General features: G+C 44.1%; 1 protein-coding gene across 1 annotated transcript in view; it reads left to right on the top strand.

The window, feature by feature from the left end:
- ephb4a (eph receptor B4a) overlaps positions 1–15,461 on the top strand; it is a 53,440-nt gene extending 37,979 nt beyond the window's left edge. Inside the window, exons 6-17 of the mRNA XM_054754764.1 lie at positions 64–399; positions 483–607; positions 1,180–1,345; positions 3,903–4,002; positions 6,156–6,220; positions 6,345–6,458; positions 6,806–7,053; positions 7,137–7,352; positions 7,488–7,637; positions 9,000–9,193; positions 9,634–9,792; positions 12,269–15,461. Coding sequence (XP_054610739.1) covers positions 64–399; positions 483–607; positions 1,180–1,345; positions 3,903–4,002; positions 6,156–6,220; positions 6,345–6,458; positions 6,806–7,053; positions 7,137–7,352; positions 7,488–7,637; positions 9,000–9,193; positions 9,634–9,792; positions 12,269–12,377 — 1,982 coding nt within the window. The 3' untranslated portion in view covers positions 12,378–15,461. The remainder of the gene's footprint in view (positions 1–63; positions 400–482; positions 608–1,179; positions 1,346–3,902; positions 4,003–6,155; positions 6,221–6,344; positions 6,459–6,805; positions 7,054–7,136; positions 7,353–7,487; positions 7,638–8,999; positions 9,194–9,633; positions 9,793–12,268) is intronic.
- The last annotated feature ends 1 nt before the right edge of the window (position 15,462 follows it).

Here is a 15,462-nt window from a genome sequence, read left to right as displayed (position 1 = left end):
TGATAATGGCTGCTAATGAGCTGTTACTTAGCATTTAGTTCATTATTGCATGTTTCCCCACAGGACCTCCCTCAGCCCCACGTAGCATTGCCTCCCAGATAAATGGCACATCGCTCCGACTGGAGTGGAACGAGCCTCTGGACGATGGTGGCCGAGTGGACCTGAGCTACGCCATCAGGTGCTTCTCCTGCCGTACGCCGAGGGGTCCGTGCTCGTCCTGTGGCGACAGCGTCAGCTACCGCCCGGCCCAGCAGGGCCTGACAAGTCGCAGGGTGGAGGTGTGGGGCCTGCTGCCTCACACCACTTATACCTTCACCATCCAGGTTCTCAACGGGGTGTCTCAGCTCAGCGGCAAGGACCCCGCGAGCGAAAGTGTCAATATTACCACCAGCTATGACGGTAAGAAGGCAGTTGGGAATTGCAAGAAAAGTATGGCAGATTTAATGCAGCTGCTGAAATATTCTATTCCACCTTCTGCACAGTGCCGTCGCTGGTGTCTGTGATTCGGAAGAGTGACTCCACAGAGAGCAGTCTGACTCTACACTGGTCTGTCCCCGTGCAGCCACACTACACCATTCTCCAGTATCAACTACGCTACTGCGAGAAGGTAAGAGCTTCCTAAACAAGAAGGTCTTATCTTTAATTGACTTTCCCCCACATACAGTTTTGAATATACACTTAATAACCACCAAATTAGGCAATGCACCATATAATGGCATCCAGTACAAGATCTGTGTCAACGCTACTTGTTTTACAAAGTGAATAATGCTCAGTTTCATGCTGGTTTTGTGGTGTAAAACTGAGAGGCAATTATTATAAGGCTGAATAAAGTAACCAAACCCTCTCAGTGTGATGTACCGCAGGCTACTTCTACAATAATAACAATTATGTGATAAACAATTACTATCTGTAAAGGCATAATATTGTTAAAACTCATTATATTTTTTTCTACCTCATTTTCTTCTCATTAACTCTGTGCAGTTATCTTTTTTGTTGTTCTGCAATAGACCTGAATCAATTGTGATTAATTTTGGCAGAAACCACCGGCGATACAAGCACAAAGTGCAGCATTGTTGCTGTCTGGCGCCCGTTTTTGACGTGTCTGTCGTCTCCTCACTCGCTGCTGTTTCTCTCACACCTCCAGCCCTGCCAAGCTATGTTTTCATTCTGTGTGTATAGGAGCGGCGCAGTGAGGATCAGTGCCACTACACAGAGAGCAGCAGAAACCAGGCCGTGCTGACGGACCTCCGCAGAGCCACGCAGTACGAAGTGCAGGTCCGGGCGCGCACCATGGCTGGCTTTGGCAGCTTCAGTCCTGCGGCCGTCTTCCGCACCCTGCCTGATGGTAATACAAAAACAAATACGAAGACAAGTGAGCGCAGACCTCCGCCAAGTCCAAACAATCTTTAGTTGGATCAACACCAAGCTTGTACACCTTCATACAATAGATAAACACCTCCTGCAAATGCATGAAGTTTGTCATTAAGATGAATGCTTTATTTACTGTGGAATCAAACACTCTTGCACTCGCTTAGGCTGCTCCGGACCAAAAATTAAATAAAGATAATTTGGTGTGGTTTGCTTAGCGTTCACTCTGGTATTTTGCTGAGCAGCACAGAACATATGCATAAAATATGTACAGGATTTGGTAGCTTTCGTGACATGCACGTCTGCTGGGTTGTGTTCGTGGTTTATTTTTATATTCTGCTATATTTACCAGCTTAGCTTTTACAAAAAACTTAGAAAATATACTTTTGCACACACACGCACACACACACACACACACACACACAGAGAGAGAGGGAGAGAGCAGAGCAGAGAAACACCACTTACATACAGTATTTGTCATTTCTGCATGATGTGATGATATGATTTTAACATTGGTCCATGTTGTTTATTGTGGGTCCCCATTGGTCTTTACATTACATACCGGCACATTACATACAGTGAATCATAACAAAAATAACATATTTTGTACTAAAATGTGGTCATCAATTCATAATATAAGTTCTTTAGATATTTATTTCACCATTTTAACTCTTTTTGTAGAGCAAAGTTTATTTATATTATATATACTTATATTATTATGAGATAAATATTATTATTCTTATGCTCTTATTAATTACTGTATATTATTTTATCTACTCCATATTTTTATTGCTCTTTACATGACAGTTGTCTTCTGTAAAATGTCAAAATGGCGCTGAGAGGCCTGCCTTGTATTGAAACCATGCCAGACATTCTCAAAAAACAACTACATGCCAATCTGTCCTCAACTCCAAAGCATGATAGCCTCTCATGCCTTTGCACTTAGTGTGGTTCTAAATGGGCATCCCAGTGCAAGGCTGTGTAGCTGATTAGACTGGGTTTCTGCTACATGTCATTGATCATGGCGCAGCGTTACAACAAAATAAAAGCTGCCACATTTGTTGTTGTTTTTTTTTTTTTTTTACTTGAAAACAGTTGTAAGTAAAAGTGTAAACGTGTTTTGTTGCACGGTGGCCTAGTGGTTAGCAGGTCGGCTACACAGTCAGGAGATTGGGAAGATCTGGGTTCAACTCTCTGTTTGGGCATCTCTGTGTGGAGTTTGCATGTTCTCGTGCGTGGGTTTTCTCCATGTACTTCCCACAGTCCAAAAATATGCATGTTAGGTTAATTGGAGACTATAAATTGTCCATAGGTATGAATGTGAGTGTGAAAGGTCACTTATATCGTCTATATGTGTCCTGCATTTGGCTGGCGACAACTCCAGGGTGTACCCCGCCTCTCGCCCAAAGTCGGCTGGGATAGGCTCCAGCATACCCCTGCGAGGACAAGTGGCATAGAAAATGGATGGATATTGTATGACTGGCTATACAGTATATGATCTATAGATACATATATAGATTCTTATTTACACACAGATTGACCACAATTACTTTGAAAACAATTGAAAATATCATAAAAATGTTTCACTGCGTTTTATTTTGATAAACATGCACCGGAATCGCCTGTCTGCCCTGTTGGCACCTGCGTCCGTGTGGCCAGATAAGAGTATGTGACATGTAATGTGTTGATGTTCACTTGGTTTCTTATTATAGAATGAAAAATAGCCCGCAAAATGTGGAGTCAACTGACGACAGCTCGTCACAGGCTCAGCCTATCTATTCCAGAATGTGTGATCACGTTTCAATCTCATTCGACTTTCTGGCATTTTTGTTTACACATTTTGCCTGGCTCTCAATGCCTCGCTGGGGGCAGCTCGCTAGCTCGTTTTTGTCCCACGTTCATGGCATGCATCAATCATCGATCATCACAACTTACTTTTTTAACGTGTCACTTAAAAGGATAGTTTGGATTTTTTGACATGAAGTTGTATGACATCCCCATCAGCAGTGTACTGCAGCAATTCCCCAATGGTTAAATTAATAAGTTAATAAATAAATAAGCTGTAAAATATTTTTATTTGTCATAAAAACTGCAGAGGCAGCAGCAGCACGACACAGCGGCGGAAGCCCGCCCTCCCATGCAGTCCACCACCACAGTTTCAAAATCCTAGGGAAAACCCTGCTAGAGTTCACTTGCACTCGCTTGCGTGGTGCACACTGGGGTTCGGATGATCGCATTTATGAAACAAAATCATATCAGAGCGAACGCACCACAGTTTATCTTAACCAAGTGTTAACGCAGTCCCTAAATCCAAAATGTGATGGAAAGATAACATTCTTGGCACACTCTTAACTGCTCAATCTTTTGAAATGAAATGAACGTCTTTGACCTTGCACTGACTATCTTTAATACATTCTGGCTTTTACTCAGCTTCATTTCCTGCTTTTTTTCCTCATACTTTTTGTGCTCCGTCAATGTGCATCTCCTCCCTTGGCTTCTCTAGCGGCTTTAATTCTCTCATCCCCTCTGTCCAGGACACGACTCTTCCTCCCAGTTCTTGGTGCCGGGCATCCTTATCGCCGTCGGGATGCTGCTGCTGGTCACTTTCATCATTGTGGCTGCCTACTGCATACGGTGAGAAAAGAGGAGGAGGAGACAGACGCTGAAAGAATAACAGCAAATGGAAAAATAGCGGGAATGTGACTTTTTACGGCGTTGCACCACTTTGTTCTGTTGTTTATACCAATCATTTGTTATCTTGCGCTCGGCTTTATTCCTTTGTGAAGTAAAGCAGTGCCAGTTTTGCTTGCACAGCTAAAACTTATCCTGCTCATTAGGAGTCTTTCTTTAGGATTCATTGTTTGAGTAAACAGTGCTGGATGCCATCTCAAGTAGAGAAAGTGTGTGTTTATGTGTATATTATATGAGTGTGTGCGTGAGGTTGAGATGACGGTAGAGGTTTGCAGGCAAGGAGAGACAGGATGCAGGTATCCCAACCCTGTTTCCACAGGACAGGAGAACAATAGCAGTGACCTTGTGACACACACACACACACACACACACACACACACACACACACACACACAAACGAGTGGCAGAGGCCCAGATTTGCCTCCAACTAAGGGTGGTGCATTAATGCTATTTTAGGCATATGAGGTAGGAGAGAGACTAGAAATGGAGGAAGTTAGCACTCCAGTAGCAACATGGTGCTTCCAGTCTTACAGTATCAGAAGCAATAGTGCCTCCAAGCGCAGAATCGAAGACGCTTGTATTTGCTGAGGCAGTGATACAAGTATTGTGTCATAGGTGACATAAATGACAGTGGTTTGAATGTACTGCCCAAAATCAACTAGAATAGGCTCCAGCTCACTCGTGACCCATATGAGAAAAAAAGCGGTGGATGGACGGATGAAGAAACACATACAGTGGAACCTCAGTTTTCACACGAACAAGAACCAAATCAACTTTTCCCATAATGGAACCAAATTTTTCCCATACGGAAACATTTAAAGAATCTAATTTCTTCCAGACACCCAAATATAGGAACACAAAACACATTTTAGAGAGAATAATGATAGTTTTACATGCAGAAAAGAATGAAATACATGTAAGTGACAAATGAAATGGAAAAATGAACATTTAACATCACGTTTACCTTTAGTGAGGACTAGCAAACACAGAGATGACTCACTTGAACTTTATTGTAAACTTCAGGAGCAGGTATAATCATCATTGCGTACACTGGCCCAGCTCACTTTCTGTTATGTGTCTCCCTTAAACCGTTCCCCCTGCAACCTGTGTTAGCTAGGAACCTTTACATTACAATCCTATTGTAACAAAAACACGACCTTCGTATTTTGCTACAACTGCTTTCTTGAATTCAGTAGTGTTTCTCACCCTCTTTATCAACATTCTGGCACTGGCAACTTTTTTGCACTTGAACGCCTCACCAGCAGCATGGCGCAGTGCTTGAAATGAAGATGGAAGGAGACGGACACGGAGTTATTCATTGTTCTGTGTGCATTCGGTGAACAAATAAACCACGCACACACACATAATAAAGATGACTGAAGGATTCCATTGGGGGGAATCTGTACATCGTGTCCCAACTCGAAAAGAACCACTATCCATCCGTCTTCACAGAGACTGAGTCGCCAACGCGTGGATGCTTTGTTTGGCCACTGTTTGGCCGTCCGATAACCAAGACAATGTACAAAAACATATTTGTGGCAATCATTTTTTCCAAAAACCACATCCTACGAAAACCAGGAAGTACAAAAAGTTTTGTTTTCACTGTACATTAAAAACAGTCGCGAAACTCAGTACTTGTAATATGTTTTTCTTTCCAAAGTAAAAGCTTCACGAGCAAAGAGAAGTTCATCAATGCTTCGAGTTTCTGTACTGCTTGTCATTTTTGCTATTTTGCATATACAGTAAAAAGAAAACAGTATTTTGAAATGAATGTTTTTCTTTGGGCAGCAGCGATCTGCAGATTTTTCCCCATTTAGAACACTGAATTATAATAGGACTGCTTTTTAATTGCAAAACATGGCGTCATACTGTATAGTGTTTTCTTTTTTTCTCCGTTCTGCTCACGTTAATTTTCAATTTCCACTAGCCAGGCTTTTTGTTTCGACTAATTATTTTAGCCTGCGTACCATTCATCTTATACACTATTTAGTACAATACACTTAACAACATTGTGTGAGATAAATAAAGCCTGGAACAAAGTGCAGAAAATGTTCAATTTATCCATCTGTTAATGGGTGATGATTTTCTCCCAACAGAAGGCACAGCCGCATGAAGGATCCGGAGCTGAGTGACAAGAACAGCCAGTACTTAGTGGGCCAAGGTATCATGCTCACATCATGAAAAATCCTCCTTTTAATCTTTGACGCCTCTTGTCCCCGCTTGTAGTTCTCTAACCTTTTGTTTTTGCTTCCTTTCCCATGACTTTGTTTGCTTTTCCCTCATAGGGGTCAAGGTTTATATCGACCCCTTCACCTACGAGGACCCCAATGAGGCGGTGCGCGAATTTGCCAAGGAAATCGATGTTTCCTTTGTAAAGATTGAGGAGGTTATCGGAGCTGGTGAGCCCCCGTCTGTATGCTTGTCTAAGATGGAATGAAAAATGTGTTCTTGTCATGTATTTTCTGATTATCCTTCTTTTGAAATGGCATTATTTAGAGTCTATCTAATTTGCTAAGTCAAATTGGTTCAGTGACATTTAAAAGTCATTTCCGTTATTCTTCTTTATCAGGCTAGATTCAATATTGCAGCACAAAGCTATTAACTGATAAACACGTTAGCAATATTAGCAGCTCCTATTCAAACCAAAGGGCAGAACAAGCTGCAAGCAAGCGTTCCATTTACTTGTCGTGCTAATGATGTCCACGCTTTGAAGGTGTGCTGAATGGGACTTTATGTGTGGCCGCAGGAGAGTTCGGGGAGGTGTGCCGCGGCAGACTGAGGGTCCCCGGGAAAAAGGAAAACTACGTAGCGATAAAGACGCTAAAAGGTGGCTACACCGAGAAGCAGAGGCGTGACTTCCTGTCTGAAGCCTCCATCATGGGCCAGTTTCAGCATCCCAACATCATCCACCTGGAGGGCATCATCACAGCCAGCTGTCCAGTCATGATCCTCACAGAGTTCATGGAGAACGGCGCTCTGGATTCTTTCCTACGAGTCAGTGTGGCTCCCAAAATATGCCCTCATATGCACTTCCCTCGTCTTCCTCCTGAAACGTCTTCTCCCCGTCTTCTACGTAGCTTAATGACAGCCAGTTCACGCCCATCCAACTTGTGGGGATGCTGCGCGGGATCGCCTCCGGCATGAAGTACTTGTCGGAGATGAGTTACGTCCACCGAGATCTGGCGGCGCGAAACATCCTCATCAACAGCAACTTGGTGTGCAAGGTGTCCGACTTTGGCTTGTCACGCTTCCTGCAGGAGAACTCCTCGGACCCCACGTACACCAGCTCCCTGGTGAGACTGCAACCCCCCCTCAGTCTTGTTATAGACGTGTCTATGCAATATCCTCATGCGTTCCAGTAGTCAAAGTGCACCAACGGAATCCTGCTTGGATGAACTCAACTGTTTTTTCTTCCCAACTCCGTGCAGGGAGGGAAGATCCCAATCCGCTGGACAGCACCGGAGGCAATCGCCTTTCGAAAGTTCACCTCAGCCTCGGATGTGTGGAGCTACGGCATCGTCATGTGGGAGGTCATGTCTTTTGGAGAGAGGCCCTACTGGGACATGAGCAACCAAGATGTAAGTTTAGGACAAAGTCCATGTTGCCAGATTTTCCACTAAGATAGACTCGCTCACTGGCCACAACATTAGGGACACCTGCACGATGTCATGTGATCCATATAACAGATACACGAGAACTCAATTTTGAGGTATTAATTTAATATTATGTTTATTCTAGTACTTTTTCGGGGGGGGTAGAACTGCACTGCATCATACTGACAGCTGTTACAATTTTTTCTAGCACCGGAAATGCTCCATTTAATGCCTTTTTCAATGAAGTGGCCGGGTGCGGGTCTCTAATTAGCGCTGTGCTCACTGTGTAACTAATGTGTTACACTGGCCTTCGTTTACAGTCAAACTCAGTTGATTATAGCATTAGTGCTGTTGCTGCTGTACCGCGCAATATATGTTTTTGTACGCGCCCCAGCTTTCATATGATTTGGTTTTTGTTGAAAATTGCTGCCAAAATTTTGCCTGATTTTGGTACACTGTCTTGGTTTTCATACAGTACTGAATGTAACAAACTAGCCCGTTCGCTTTTTCGGTATTCCATCCATCCATCCATTTTCTATGCCGCTTCTCCTCATTGGGGTCGCGGGGGTATGCTGGAGCCTATCCCAGGATTGTTCCATGAAATTAAAATGCCCAAACAAAGCATTTTTTAATGTGTGACTGCTAAAATAACCCGCCTTGGTGCCAAAGAAAGTTGCAAGTGCCAGCAATTTGATAAAGACTGTTAGAATAGTTAGAATAGTTAGAATAGTTAGAACTATTGAATTAGATTTTGCCAGGATGTACGGGAAGTTTGATCAACAATAAGTTCCATCCATTTGACATTTATAGTTATTTTACACTGTTTTCTGCATGAAAAACTGTAATTATTCACTATAAAATGTTTTTAAAAGAAAATGTTTTTTGGGTGTATGGAACAGGTTAATAGGATTTACGTGATTTCCTCTGGGGAAAAATGCCTTGGTTTCGGTTGAACCTTTTGGAACAATTTAATAACACAAATCGAGGTACCACTGCACTGATGAATAAATGTAAAACCATTTGGTCAAAGAGCTATATTTTCCTTTCCACTTTCTTATGCACTCCTAATCAGTAATAAAGTAGAACAATAAAGTTGTTTTATTTAATTAATTTTGTGGGGGGGAAATAATAGCATCTCTCCAGTTAGCGCCTGTTTCCACGGACCGTGCTCTTTGAAGTTTATGTAAATAAAGGACTCAGCTATATTTAAAGCATTTACAGTATTTAGACATAAAGTATGTGTTTTAAATGTTAATAATGTAGATAAATCATTTCAGTCAGATGATAGTAAATGTGATTTCTTTGCGTTTGCCTCAATAATCATTGAATTTTTTCCCTCACATCCAGGTAATCAATGCCATCGAGCAGGACTATCGGCTGCCTCCGCCCCCCGACTGCCCCACTCACCTGCACCAGCTGATGCTAGACTGCTGGCAGAAGGATCGCTCCGCACGGCCTCGCTTCGCTGAGCTTGTCAGCGCCTTGGACAAGCTGATCAGAAACCCCGCCTCACTGAAAATCGTGGCCCAGGAGGGAGCAGGGTGAGTGGGTGCACGTGCTTGACTGACACGTCATCGGCGTGGTTAGGGTGGCGGCAAATATGCAGCGAGACAAGGAGCATGTGTGTCCTTTCGTGATGTCTCCTCCTTTTTTTTCCTAAGCTTTGGCAGTCACATGACAGGCATCCTTCCTCCTGCTGCTCAGTCTTATGTAGCACCCTCAAGTCCTGCTGTGACCTGTCAGCAGCTTGCTGTGCACGTTTCCCTCCGTCCACATTTTAGTTGTCCCCCAGCTTGTATACAGCAGAGGACATTCCACCCCTGACAAATCCCATTGTTTGTCCCTGTCACTCACCTCAGCCTCGGATTATACCTCTGCATGCTGACAGGAATGTGGCTGCAGGACGTGTGCTTCTCCCTGTTGTTGTGGTGACAGTCAGTGTAAGTTGTCCCTTTGTTTCCTCCTCTCCTCCCTACCCCAGGCCCTCCTACCCCCTGCTCGGCCAACGCTCGCCTTTGCCCCTCTCGTCCTGTGCGTCAGTGGGGGAATGGTTGAGGGCTATCAAGATGGAGCGTTACGAGGACAGCTTCCTGCAAGCCGGACTCACCTCTGTCGAACAGCTGGGCCAGATCAGCACACAGTCAGTCCTTACTTACTTGCCTTTGTTTTCTTATAGTACTGCACTGCTTTAAAACAACACTCGGTTGAAGAACTAAATGTGTGAATTAGGGCCGTGTCACAGACAAAAATGATGAATTCATTGTTATTGTTCATTTGAAATTGATGCGAGAGAATATCTCCGAATGTTCTGTTGAGGAGAATAATAGCATGGCTGTAGCTCGACTTCCCAAAAGCTAAGGTCCACGGGCGTGTTTAGTCGTTTGGGGGCCCGAGGCAAACCCAGTCATTGGGGCCCTCCACATCCTGGTACTGCACTGACAACCTCAACACAAGGTCCCCAGTGTGGGAAGCAGCTAGTTACAGAGCCATGTTTATATAACCTCTCAAAAACAGTATTAAATATTAATGTTTATCATCTACTGAGTTACTAGATGATAAACATACATTTTTAATATTGTTCGGAGTACTAACAAGTGTGAAAAAATTATCCCATTTCCTGAGAAAGATAAAGTCCTTAAAATGCTCCTGGTGATTATTATCATCACAAGTGAATCATCGCAATGCTTTTAATGTCATTGATAAGAACACGAAGCAACATCTAATGGAGTTTGCCGCTTTAATACTCACATCTCTGTGATGAAAAGCATCACTCGCAGGCTTAGCGTCATCCCATGAACTGTCTTCCGTGGCTGACGCGGACAGTCGTGCTACTGTCAAGAGCGTCTGGCTCTTGGTGTCGTGTGTCTATGTGTGTTCTTGGGACTCCGAAAAAGGTTGACACCTTCGGTAGTTTTGATGGGGGAAAAAAAACCTGTTTACGTTCCTCTTCTCCACTCTACTGACGCCGCTTCATCTTCCTCCACACTGACGGCGGCAAAAACAAAGTTGTTGCCGCTGTCTTCCTCAATCAATCTGCACATGCTCGGTAACATGGAATAGTCCATTGCATGAGAACGGAGGGGGGAGCAGTCCAAACGGTCACTGTAGGTTACACATTTTGATGTAGTTTTAATTGTAAGCACGTGAATTAAGGCTAAACAGTAATATGTACTTTAAATCAAAGAAAAAAAATCTTAAAGAGACTTACCCAAGTCCGGCAGTCCAGTCCGATTTCCATGATGAAGAACGTAGTTCCACTTAGTTGCTTAGTTCTTTACCATTAAGTAAAGAGTTTGGCTTCTCAAAACAACATGCGTTCAAAAGATTAATACATTTGCATCACAAAAATGCCTTCTCAAAAAAATCAGACCTCAGAAAACGCTTGGCGTTACATATTTGTCTCCCGCCGTATTCCTGTGCACTCTCGCCTGTGCGTTCATGTGCAACTAAGCGGAACTACGTGCTTCATCACAGAAATCTGACCAGAATTGGACTTAGGAGAGCAAGTGGGGGGTAAGTCGCTGTTATTGGACTACAATGCCGATGGGGATGTCATACAACTTCATGTCAAAAAATCCGAACTATCGCTATAAGTTTATTTTATATGTGTTGGGCAGCAGATTTCTTCATCTACAGTAGGTGATGCCAAGGTACAGTACAGTGAGGGTCATTCTATTGTACGCATCCCCATTGGAGGTTTTTACATGGGTACGTTTTGTATAAGTTAAGAGCTGAAGCACGCCGGCATACGTCGTAGTACGTCCAAGTCGTCCAAAACTTTTGTGCATGCACAAAACTTTTCGACGTACAGGTATGTCAACATATGATTCATACGTCCCGCATACGCGGGCAATAAGTTATGCGATCGTTGACGCCCGTTCACACACGTTATTTGTAAGTTCCGCACAAGTCGTAATACGTTAACATACCTTGAGACAAAACTGTGTCTTCTTGGCTCTCTTCTTGGCAAGGGTTGGCTGAACTGGGGAAGCAGCTTCCGATACCATTGACGGTGTCTGAGAGGCGTTAGAACCTGCGTCATCTCCATCAGAGTGAGAGTGAGAGGGGGAGGCTGTGGGTGGTGATGGATCCCTCCGTCACTGCCCTGATACTTCTTGGCAGCAGTCTTCCACATTTTCTTCGGCATGATGGTGATGTTGACACTGCGCTGTCTAGTGAGGTTATGATTTGCGTCATCAAGTGGCAGCCTTTTTATAGGCTACGGCACGTCATCGTCGGCCATACGCTGCCGTGCGGTTTGCATAAGTTAGACTGGCGTTGGGCATAAGTTGTGAACGCCGGCAACATGCTACGCATTCGTTGGTGTAAGTTGTCTATAAGTTGTCTACTCGTTATGAATACGCTATTTATACGCCCAAAATTGAAAAAAACGTCGACAGTTCAACGTATGCCATCAAAATGATCACGTCGGGCATGCGCTGGCTAAATCGTCAAGGTGACAGGGCCTTAAGAGACATTATAATGCTATGACATCATCCCCATGCAGCTCGCATGCTATGATAGGTTGTGATATACCTCATCAATCACACTCCATTTTCAGGATTTTCAAACGTAGTCAAATACGGAAATCACAATTTTGTGTTTCTTTTCATCAGAGACTTGCTGCACATGGGCGTGACCTTGGCCGGCCATCAGAGGAAGATCCTGTCCAGCATCCAGACCATGAGCTTCCAGAACAAAAGCACCACACCTGTGACCTTCTAGCTCACGTGTCAGAACGTGAGCCCGGAGCACGCCCGTGACCCACTATGAACTCGACAGAGAGACATAGGAAGAATTTGTAATTATCACCTGCAAGTCCAAGAACCCACGACACTTGCCAAGAAACTCTTGTCTTTGTGGGCTGGGCTTTTATACCGAACGCCCCATTTTAAGTGTCAAGCAAAGAGAGACAAATAAAGCAGACTGATGAAAAGCAGCTGCTTGTCAAAGAAGCTAAAGGCCAATGACAGGGCGTCACACTCTTGTGTTAATACACACAAGAACCACTTTGACACGTCTGCTTCCATCTGGATCACAGCTTTCACATGAAGAACACTTGAACTGCGCGGCATTTTTTTTTTTTGTATTCATTTGATTTCAACATGACCTCCTCTTTACTCAGGTGCGGCGTGTAGAGCAGGCTTTGCTGTCCTCGCTCGGAATCATAAAACTCCTCTCATCCTCCAGCGTGAAGGATACAGAGAGAGAGAGAGAGAGGGACACATATCAGCACTTGTGTCGTTAACGGTGACGTGCGGTCAGGGGGAGACAGGTGAGGCAGAGCCTCGAAAATAAAAAGCAAATAATGATTCCAAACATTTTTTTTTAAGCAAAATCGCAGAATTTGCACATTTCATGATCAAATACAAGGCAGAAACCTAAAAGGAGGCTGCGGTGACTCTCTTCTCTGGGCTCCTCAGCGCATCAGCATGACGCCAATATAATGTTTGCATAAACATTTCCTGTCCACCTTGACTTTCTACAGCATGTCTCGTGTCTTTAATGTAAGCGTGACGACATCGTTCTTGCTAATCGGACAGTACCATCCAGAGAAAGGTCATACGCTGCAGGTGCTGCAGTACTTCATCCCACCATGAAGGGGTGGGGGCGTGCATGAGCTTGGAAGGTGCTTGGAAAAGCCAGCGCCAGTGTTCAACTTCAACTTTATTGACATACACAAACAGCAGCGCCAGCTGGAGCCGGATTTAGCTCCAAGTCAGAGGTAATAAATATATTTTCATGCTCTGCTGCTAAAATGGAGGATTATCCATCCAAACTCAAACACCTTTCAAAACTGGACCTTCAGACAAAACGGAATGCGATGAGATTATTACGACTCGGTGTGTGCCGATACAACTTTTCCACCTCCGGTATGATACCGATATTGCAGCCTTGAGTACTGGCCAATCCGATACGATATCAGCACGAATTGTATGTGAGAAAAGGCTTGAAAAAAAACCCACTGGCTTCCCCGTTTTGCACTCATCTTTTTCAGCCGACGTCGCTCCTGCCGCTTTGTTATCCCACGCCGTTGTTGTGATCACGTAGCGCTCCGCACGATGGATCCAGGCGCTGCTGGATAGAAGTGCCGGAGCGCTGATATCGGATGCTTAGGGACCGTCCACACGGACAACGTTTTCAGGTGAAAACTGCACAGTATTTCATCCTTTCAGCCTTTCATCCACACGGAAACGGCGTTCTTCCTTGGTATTTGGTACGTCGTTGCCGTGTAGACAACGTTTTATACTCCAAAATGACCCGAAGAAGTAGCTCCACTTCATTGTCGTTCGTCTAAACAAGCCTAGGAAATCGGAAGACGCCGAACTTCATGCGAATGCGGCCTTTCTTCTATAGTTTTGGTGTCACGTGGTTCTGTCTGCGCGTGTGTCCACAGCGCCACTATTAGCGTGCAACTATTTGCTAAACCGGCACAGTGTGGACGCACATTTTTGTCAACCCGCCAAAAAAGAAATCTCAGGAGGACCACCAATGTTTTTCAGTATTAAAAAATCAGGCTGTGAAGTACTTGAAAAGACTAACCTGTATTAACATAAAAAACGTCTGAAGGAGAGTCAGCGCCTCACCAGCCATGAGCCTCACCACACGTCACCGGCCGTTACAGAGGGAACTCTAATCTCTGCTCGCTCCATGCGTGGGTTTTTTGTGTGTGTGTGTGTGAGTGGGATATTTCTTCAGCTCCCTTTTTTCATGGAAACGAGCAAGGACCAAACAGGACGAGAGAAGACTCTCCAGCCGGCCTTAAAGCTGTCAGTGCTGATGTTCCTCATTCTCTAGTGCCATTCTTTGTGGATGCGTATCCCAATGAAGAATAATAGGTCAGGTGTGTTTTGCCTCATTTAAACGCAATGCAAAAGGTTGCTTTGACTGTATTTTGACTGTATTATTTTTCCTTATGTAAACAATGTGAAATGTTTGTTTTTGCGTCAAGCTATACAAAAACGTCCTCTTAACGCGTTGCTAACAATGCACCCAGTGTGCCGGAGCCCCTGGTTTTGGAATGGAATGCTAACAACTACACAGAGCTGCTGTTTGATTAGCACCGGCCCCCCCTTGTCCTTGTCTTACTGACTACAAGCGCTTGTTAAAGGAAAAAAAAAAACACATTTTTTTTACTGAAAGATGTGGCATCTTTCGTAAAGGGTAAGACCAATATTTCTGGCATTTATGACAATTAGTTAGCATAATGTCCCCCCAGGAGGCTCGCAGCCCTGCAGTGCAAGTGCATCCTGCCAAAGAGCCACGTTGGATGCACACAAAAACAAAAAACACACACTGCTTCTTTCTAAATGGCCCGTAAGACACAGAAACCCTTTTTTTAGCTGGCATTTTGGATTTTAATTTGCACCACTCAAGATAAGTGAGGTAAAGCAGACAGCTCCCACCACCACCCCCCCGCCCACCTCCATCCGCTGTACCTGTGGGGGTAGATTCTAGCTCACAGGAGCTTAAATATGGCTTTTCTATCATCTGGGATCATTTTCTGTGGCTTTAAGAAGATTGAGGTGCAATTAACCCTCACGCTGATTAACCAGAAGCCGCTGAAATGAGGTGCAGGAAGTGTGTGACCATTTTTTTTTTAATCAATATAGAGTGGACTTAAGACTCCAATCAGTGTAAATCAAAAGGGCGCTTAGTGTGTCGTCTTTTCTAACCTTCATCTCTCGAAACCATGACAAGCCTTCATCCAAAGCACTGGGACGCGACGCAAGACGTTCCTATGAAGGCTTACTGGAAATGCGGTCTTCATATTGAAGATCTCAGTATAGTCGGTCCACTTTGAAATAAT

The sequence above is a fragment of the Dunckerocampus dactyliophorus genome, chromosome 16 (assembly GCF_027744805.1).
Source record: "Dunckerocampus dactyliophorus isolate RoL2022-P2 chromosome 16, RoL_Ddac_1.1, whole genome shotgun sequence".
NCBI lineage: Eukaryota > Metazoa > Chordata > Actinopteri > Syngnathiformes > Syngnathidae > Dunckerocampus > Dunckerocampus dactyliophorus.
Note: the sequence above shows the minus strand (reverse complement) of the source record. Positions and strands in the feature narration are given on the sequence as shown.